Source organism: Colobus angolensis, unplaced genomic scaffold (assembly GCF_000951035.1).
Source record: "Colobus angolensis palliatus isolate OR3802 unplaced genomic scaffold, Cang.pa_1.0 Scaffold14, whole genome shotgun sequence".
In the NCBI taxonomy this organism is placed as follows: domain Eukaryota; kingdom Metazoa; phylum Chordata; class Mammalia; order Primates; family Cercopithecidae; genus Colobus; species Colobus angolensis.
In genome coordinates, this window is record NW_012114488.1 from 15,244,245 (window position 1) to 15,253,237 (window position 8,993).

Consider the following 8,993-nt stretch of genomic DNA (forward strand, 5'->3'; position numbering starts at 1 on the left):
TAGGTGCCCACCACCACGCCCAGCTAATTTTTGTATTTTTAGTAGAGATGGCGTTTCACCATGTTGGTCAGGATGGCCTCAAACTCCTGACCTTGTGATCTGCCTGCCTCAGCCTCCCAAATCCATGTTTCTTTAGTGAACTTCTGTTGATGGGAAATGCTGTTTTTTATGACTATGTTTTTATTTCTGCTCATTCTTAGAAATTAATTTTGATTGGATAGAATTCTAAATGGGCTGGTATTTTCTGTGAGTGCTTTGAAGATACCATCACTGTCTGCCAGCACCCATGCATTAAGGAATTAGCTGGGGGAATAATTGTAACTTCTTTGTAGATAATTTTTTTTTTTTTTTGCCATTCTCTCCAAACACTGTTTCTCTCTCATGCTCTTTGTTATTTCCTTCTAGAACTCTAATTAGAAAAACATCGGACCTTCTCACCTTATCCCCCCATCTCTTAATCTCCTTTTCATATTTTTTACTTCTTGGCATTTTATGTAATTTCTTCAGCTCCATCTTTCAGTTCACAAATTCTCTCTTCATTTGTATCTAATTTGCTATGTAACTCATCAACTGAGTTTCTAATTTTAATTATTAGTGTCTCCTGTCCAGAAAAATGGACAAAATAGAGTTTGTTTTTTTTCACATCTCCCTAGTTAATTGTGACAGTCTCTTATTCCATTATCATGACCTTTATTTATTTAAACATAACAAACATATTTAGTTTATACTTAGTTGGGTTTTTTTGAGACAAAGTCCCACTCCATCACAGGGGCTAGAATGCAGTGACAAAATCTTGGCTTACTGCAACCTCTGCCCCCAGGTTCTTCTCTGGCCTCAGCCTCCCAAGTAGCTGGGACTACAGGTGCACACCACCACGCTTGGCTAATTGTTGTGTTTTTAGCACATACGAGGTTTCACCATGTTGGCCAGGCTGGTCTCAAACCCCCGGCCTCAAGTGATCCACCTGCCTCAGCCTCCGAAAGTGCTGGGATTACAGGTGTGAGCCACTACACCTGGCCAGTACTCTGTCTCTGACCATTCCAATATCTACAACCTTTGCTGGTTAGATTCTGCAGTTTCTGTAATTCTGTGACTTTCACTCATGTAGCTAGTTTTCTCCTGTATTAGGTGACTTTTTTATTGTGATCCCAGATTTCTTAGAATTTTATTTGTGTAATTTCTTTGAGGTTTGGCTTTTTTACATGCTGTGCTCCACAAAAGATATTTTTGCTTCCGCTTGGCTCCAGGGTATACTGCCAATCTGATAATATTTCAAATTAATTTTTGGCTTGAGGTTTTTTAAAGCTAATCAGATAGGATGAATTCTTTTCACCAACCCTCATGTCCAAGGCCTGATGATTAGGAATGTTCAGAAAAATGTTTTCCAAATCTGCTGCATCACAGAACCCAGCCTGAGTGGTCTCAGCATGTATCTATCAATTCTTTCTTCTGGGCAGGCTTTCGCCCTGGCTTCCTCCACTAAGAACGTCACCCTCAGGAGTCCAGGTCCTCTGTGTGTAGTAAAACTGGATTCTACCTCCCACCCTGCTCCAGCTGGAGGCTTTGTCTCCTGCCTGTGCCCTTAGGGCCTGGGAAGACCCGGATGATGGGCACCCGGGACTAAGAAGATAGCCCCACAGCAAATGCCAGGCTCCTTCCTCCCAAACCAGGAGGATTTGCTGTCTTTAAGGATTTCCTTTACCTTCCCACCCTATCAGCCACATGTTCAAAAAAGATTTTTTTCCATATTTGATCCAGCATTTTTAGGTGTGTGGACCTGGGAGAAATTGCACTTCACATGCAGAATACCATGTTTTGCTAAAAAATGGCATTTTGAAATTATTTTCTAATAAGTAAAATTGTATTTTTCTCCAATTTGTATGACTTGCCAACTTGCCACCAGCAAGCAATTGTAAACCACTGCTACAGAGCTACAGACTCCTAGACCTGAAAAAGAACAGTGTGGAACATGAGGCAGAGATGGCACTGGGGTGCATGTCGGTGGGGGGCATGGGTGTTTGCTACGTGTCACGGTTAGGACCACACGTGACTCTGGTGACTGGAAGATGCGTCGTGAAGACACATACCTAGTTACCAAGTTGTGAAATGGCCCTCACTAACCACAGCGCCCTCACTGGGCCTCTGCTGTGAGTGGATCTTAGCAAAGGAAGCACTCATTGACCTACCGTTGCCTTCTAGCAGCTGACTCCGTGTTATTCTAACAAAGTATCCATAAATCACGTGACACCCTGGCAGTTATCAAAGGATATTTCCTTTGTGCCCATGATGGCTCATTAACAGAAATGAAATTGGCTTTACCCAGTGACCAGCCCTAGACAAAGCTTGTCTGTGGTGCCCCCACCACTGTCAGGGATGCACCCATGTGCCCTTCCCATTTCACAGGGTCCTATTCTGGATGACTGAAAGTTTAGTGCCTTCCTGGGCTGTGTCATTCATTCATTCACTTGGCTAAAATGTACTAAGCACCTGCTGTGTACCAGATGCTATGCCAGAAATGAGATGTGAGGATGTCTGAAGCATGATCTTGGCCCTGGAAGAATTCACTTTCCACAGAAATAACAGAAACATGAGCACTAATTCCTAAAGAAACTATTAAATGCAGCACAGTAATTCTCATCATGATACTTCATCCACAAAGATTCAAAAACTTTAACATTTCAAAAAGGTTTGGAATTCGAAAGTGAAATGACAAAGTTTGGATTCATGTTTTTGGTGATGCTTCATCTTATCTGGGGATAATCAGCAAATGACTAGTCCTTAAGGTCACAGATGCCAAGCACAGCCAGCCCAGGACCTCTTGCTTCCACTCCCACCAGAAAACCTCCTTATACGTGATGGTGCAGGCACCACCCAGCTCTCGGTGACATGAATAAGGTCAGCGAACGTATTTAAAAGCTTGCCACACTGGAGTCCTCCATACCCTCAATGCACAAGGCATTTCATCTAGGAGATGAGGACTGTCAGAGAGCTTAGGGAATGTTTCCAGAGTCGCCCCTCTGGGTGGAGCTGGGATTTGAACCAGACAGCTGGCTCCAGAGCCACAATCTTCACTCACAGCTCCCACTGCCCTCTCCGGCACATCGACTTCATTTCCTGTTCTTGCTCCTGTCCCTTCTGTGACAACATTTGGAGTTCCCCATTTGCCAGGTGCAAGGAAGGATAACAAGATGTAGAGCAAACTTTAAAAGTAAAGAATCCGGAGTCACATTGATGCTCCCACTTACCAGCTTTGGGCCATGTTTTCACCCATCTAATCCTTGATGTGAAATAAAAACTAGACACTCACTTCACATCTGACGAAGTGTCTAATGAGAAGTGTATTTGAGCATTGATCACCTTGCCTGCATATTAAGCACCTGATAGGTGTTATTTATGACAATTATGCAGAACAACAGAATAGAGGAGCTCACACTACAAAACCGAACAATCTCTTCCCCGGTCCAACGCATACGCCACATGCCAGGGACGGCGTCGCCATCTGCCCAGTAGCTGTCTACCATGTGTCAAGTGCATTGATGTTTAGGCTTCTTGCCCGTAGGCACTCCTGTCTTCAAGAATTTCCTGTACCAGCATACAGGGAACCTAAACCCCGATCCCAGTAATAGAAAGCTGAGATTAAATGCCTTTCCTCTTTGCTTACCCAGGCCTACAGAGTTGATGAAAGAGCCGCAGAGCAGGCTCGTTGGGAAGAAGCCTCCAAAGAAACCATCAAGAAAACCACCAAGCCCTGTCCCCGCTGCCATGTACCAGTGGAAAAAAATGGTGAGTCTGCTGAGCAGAGAATGAGGATGTCGTGGGCTCTGTGGGGAGAATCATGCCAGTCAGGGATCCCAGGATTAAATGAGATGCTGTCTGAAGGTGCCTGGTGTGTTGAGTAACCTCTTGATAAATGTTACCCGTTATCATTATTATCATTGTTTTTGCTACACAGAAATATTTAATGAGTGAGTAGTTCCATGGCTATGTGAGGCACACATTTATGTGTTTTGGAAAGGGAATAAATATAGAAACTAGAACCAAGATATGGAAGGTGGTTGAGGATAAGTGGCAGTCAGGAGGCAGCTGTGGTTTCTCCATCCTCCCTGGTGACCTTCCCCAGCAGTGAGGCTGCACCATACGACCCTGTTGTCTGCCAGCCGTCAGTCTGTAGCCTTCCCCAGCTTTGCAACATTATTCAAAATTAAACTCCCGTCTATATTTAAAGATCCCTGTGGCCTGCCCCTGATGACTCACAGTAGCAATGCGGGACTTCCTGCTGTCTATCCTGGACATGCCACTCAGGGCAAAGCCATCACAACCAGTGGTCAGAGAGCCCGTTCTCAATGCGATGCACTTGTGCATGTGCAAAAGGCAGAGTCAGCAGCACCATCACAGATGAGCGATGACACGAAGCCAGCTGCAGCCTCTCCCAGCTTCTCCTCAATGAGCATCAGCGATGCCCTGGCTGGCAGGTTGCCCAGAGCTGACTTGTGGGAGGGAAGCCCGGCCATCCTAGGATGGGCACTCAAGCCTCTCTCTTTTCAGTTGTGCCCTTCGGGAAGTCTTCATTAATGCAAACAAGAGTGTGCTTGAACACATCCCTGAGCCGCAGGTGCTGGCTTAGCTCAGTCCAAATCCTTAGTGCTGGATCAGTGGCTTCCTGCAGAGAAAATAAAGAATTTACCCAGCATGTCCTTATTATTCCATTGCATGCAGCAATGCTCCTAGAAAATGCAGAGATTGGCATGCACCTATAAAGAGCAGAAGGCATCGATGGGATAGAAGGAAAGAGCTTCTCTAGTCTCCACCGCCGCTCACTGGTTAGCAGGTTGCACTGGGAAATGGGAGGGAAAGAACACCGAAGGGCCCTTCCCAGGAGAAGATGTATGATGGTTTGGGATAAACAGGCCTGGTATTTCACTGATAAGGGTGTAAAGCACAGAGATTAGATAGTCTTGATCTGTCGCCCAGGTTGGGGTGCAATGGCGTGATTTCGGCTCATTGCAACCTCCACCTCCCAAGTTCAAGAGATTCTCCTGCCTCAGCTTCCCAAGTAGCTGGGACTACAGGTATACGCCAACACGCCCAGCTAAATTTTTGGATTTTTTAGTAGAGATGGACTTTCACTGTATGTCGGCCAGGTTGGTCTTGAACTCCTGATCTCAGGTTATGTACCTGCCTTGGCCTCCCAAAGTGTGAGCCACCGTGCCCGGCCTTAATTTTTTGTTTGTTTTGTTTTTTAATAATAATTCTCAAGGTTGGTGAGGACATCATAAGTTAGCGTAACTTTTCTGGAAACCACTTTGGCAATACATATATAAAGACTTTATATTATTTGACCCAATAATTCTACCTCTGAAAATCTATCCTAAAGAAATAACCTGAAATATATAATATACAAACACCCCCCCACCCCCACACACATTTTAAGAGAAAGGGTGCCAACTGCAGCATTATTTATACTACGGTCAACTCAAAATCATCTAAGTGTCTAATGGCCTCAGTATGAGAAAGATTGGTTTATTTTGTGATAAATCCATGGTAAAGCATCACACAGCCCCACATTGCAGTGTTGCAGGAGTTAGGACTCTGCCATGGACTGTGGCTGTGTGAGCACCAGTTTCCTCACTCATCAGATGGATTTCAATGGGACTTCCTCACAGGATGGGCAGGAGGAGTAACGGAGACAGTGTATCAAATGCACTGCATGAGACTTGTGCTGGTTCGTGTGGATGAAGAAGTTATAAAGGCATGGCGGAAAGGTTTACATCCATCCTAAGTGAGAAATCAGAATTTCAAAGCAAGTGGTACATGATGTCAGTTTTGAAATAAGTGTATATATGGGAAGAAATAGAATCAGAAGAAAAAGACTGGAAACAAGACGTTACCATGTCATAGCGAGTAGCTCTAGGCATGACAGGGTCAAAGAGGACTTTATTTCTTCGTGTGATTTTCTGTAATAAACATGTGTGTTATATAACCTTAGAGAAATAATTAGTAAAAATCAGCCCGGTCTCTGTCTTCAGTGGGGCTCCTTAAACACCCACCCATGCTCCCTCTTCTGGCAGGTGTCACAGGCACGGCAGGTGGAGAATTTACCTCGCGGGCCTGGGGTCCGTGGCTTAGTGGCCTCCTTGTTAGCCCAGGCTCTGGTGGTGGCAGTTTGCAAGATAAGACGTGGTCAGTGAGGCTGGGTGTGGTGGCTCACACTGGTAATCCCAGCACTTTGGGAGGCCAAGGTGGGTGGATCACCTGAGGTCAGGAGTTCGAGACCAACCTGGCCAACATGGGGAAACCCTGTCTCCACTAAAAATAGAGAAGTTAGCTGGGCATAGTGGTGCATGCCTGTCGTCCCAACTACTTGGGAACCTGAGATACGAGAATTACTTGAACCTGGGAGGCAGAATGTACTGTGAGCTGAGATCACACCATTGACACTCCAGCCTGAGTGACAGAGCGAGACTCTGTCTCAAAAAAAAAAAAAAAAAGGAAGTGGTCAGCGAGCCTGGACCTGTTGCTTTCTGTTTCTCTCCTCCGTGGTTGTTTGGTTCAGCACTTACTATCAGCTTGTGGGGACACCTGAGACACTTCGCCTTTGTGACACATAACACACAGCCCAGTCTTGTGACCTTAAATACTATCCCTGTACTGATGGCTCCCACCCTCATCTCATCCCCGGGTCTGACTCAAATAGCCAGCTGCTTCCTTAGTGTCTCACTGACTGTTCAATGGACAGCTCACATTTTACAAAGCAGAGCGCTAGCTGCTCCTAGAAAACCTTTTCCTCTAGAGCGCACCCCACCTCCGTCAACAGCACCGCCCAGTTCCTCAAGCCACCAAAGCTAAAGCTCATCCTTCATTCTACTCATTTCCTTACGCCCCGGTCACCACGGCGTTCCCCGTGCTCTGATCCAGCATCTGCCCAGCTCTGACTCCACATCCCCAGCCAGTGCCCTGCTTGCCCACCTCCTCTTCCAAGTACAGCCTCCCAAAGGGGCTCTCGCCTCCACTCTCGCATATTTACGATCCATCCTCTACATAGACGTGTAGACTTCTCAAAGGCCAGGTGAGTCCTGCCCTTCTCCCCGGGGGTTCCCACTGACATTGCAACCACACGGGTCCCACGCCCACTCCCTCAGTCCTCCCCAGGTCGCTTCTGTGTCGTCATTGCCCATGGCTGGCTCCTTCCTGTCTTTCAGATCTCAGCCCAGCTGACCTCTTCTCAGTGAGACCGCCCCTTACCACCCTGCCAAAGACCCCTGCCCTCCTGTGGGGGGCGCTGTCAGCACCATCTGACCTCTGGAGGGGGCAGCACTGCCGTTTCCTCTGCGGGGGGCCTGCCTGCGGATGGCCTTGAGCTCTCTGGGCAATCACCTCTGCCAAGAGAATTAGTTCTGGCTCCCTCCCCTTCCCCAGAGAGCTCATGTCCCATGACTACTGCTTGGAGGTGGTCATAATACCCAACCCACTAACCAAATTCAAGACCACCCTGAGAGCTGCCCCAGCCCCAGAGCTCCTGGGCGTCAGCTGAGGCCTCTCAGGCTGTGCCTGAGCTGGGCTTCTGCTCTGTCCAGCCTGCCTTCCTCCCTTTCCATCTCAGCCTCTGCTTCCTCCTTTACCCAACGAGTCCCACCCACCAGTTTAATAATAATTTCATAGCACCACCTCCTTCCCAGATCATTGCTGACTTTGTTCATTTACACGTTTGCTGTCTGTCGCCATTTAGAACATAAGCCAGTGAGATCAGGGACCTTGACTGTCTAGGCTGCAATCCCAGAAGAGTGCCCAGATAAATATTTACCGAATTAAAACTTAGCTTGTAAGCCGGGTGCAGTGACTCACGCCTGTAATCCCAACACTTTGGGAGGCCAAGGCTGGCAGATCACTTGAGTTCAAGAGTTCAAGACCAGCCTGGCTAACACTGTGAAACCCTGTCTCTAGTAAAAATACCAAAAAAAAAAAAAAATAGCTGGGTGTGGTGGCAGGCACCTGTGATGCCAGCTACTCGGGAAGCTGAGACACAAGAATCAATTGAACCCAGGAGATGGAGGTTGCAGTCAGCCAAGACTGCACCATTGTACTTCAGCCTGGGTGACACATTGAGACTCCGTCTCAAAAAAATAAATAAAACACAAACAAACAAACAAAAACTTAGCTTGTAAACAGTTTAGAGAAAGACACATAAACAGATCTTTTTAATAAGATAATATAGGGAAGAAAGCTATCAGGGCACACAGACCCGGAGGAAGAGGCTTCCTGGAAGAGATGATACCAGTCAAGAATTGAAGAATGGGCAGATATGAGCGAGGCAAGGAGGAGCAAGAGGAGGCGTCCTAGGCCCCAGGACTGCATGAGCAAAGGCACCGGTGTGCACGAGCCAGTGTGTGGAGGCAGCCCCTGCTGCTGGTGTTCCAGGCACCACACACAGGAGCCTCAGCTGAAGCAGTGGGTAGGATGCAGAATGTAGGTCCCCGAACCACAGGTTTGGTGCTTGGACTTGATCCTGTGAGGCAGGGAGATATTCTATGGTGAGAAGCAGGAAAATTATTCATCAGATCTGCCCTGGACTCAGAACACACCGGCGCCTCCAAAGATGGAGTTGTAGGAGTCATATGGTTCGTGACTGTAAGAAAGTTTCTCCCCGTCGGGCTGTTTCTTGGAAATATTGTGATGTACTATAAATGAAAGCACTGATTTTTTACCTCCAAATTTTTAACTTACAAATAGAAAAGCTGAGACTTGAAGCTTATTAGCAATGGCCTAAACTGTTTAAAAGTGCATCACTATAACTGAAACAAGACATAGCCTCTATGACCAAGGATGTTACCTGGTTCTCACCAAGGTTCATGGCCTGTTACATACTCAGTTGTGTTTCAAGAATGCCCTTCTTCCCTCAGAGAAGCTGAATGATAATGCGAGGAATTTCCTTTTTTTGTTGTTGTTTTTTTTTGTTTGTTTTTTTGTTTTGTTTTTTTGTTTTTTTATTTTATTTT

General features: G+C 46.4%; 1 protein-coding gene across 5 annotated transcripts in view; it reads left to right on the forward strand.

Moving 5' to 3' along the window:
* PARK2 (parkin RBR E3 ubiquitin protein ligase) overlaps nucleotides 1-8,993 on the forward strand; it is a 1,410,476-nt gene that overhangs the window by 1,392,771 nt on the left and 8,712 nt on the right. For all 5 annotated transcript variants that reach the window (XM_011934975.1, XM_011934976.1, XM_011934980.1 and 2 more), the window contains one exon: nucleotides 3,666-3,783. In XM_011934975.1, coding sequence (XP_011790365.1) covers nucleotides 3,666-3,783 — 118 coding nt within the window. The remainder of the gene's footprint in view (nucleotides 1-3,665; nucleotides 3,784-8,993) is intronic.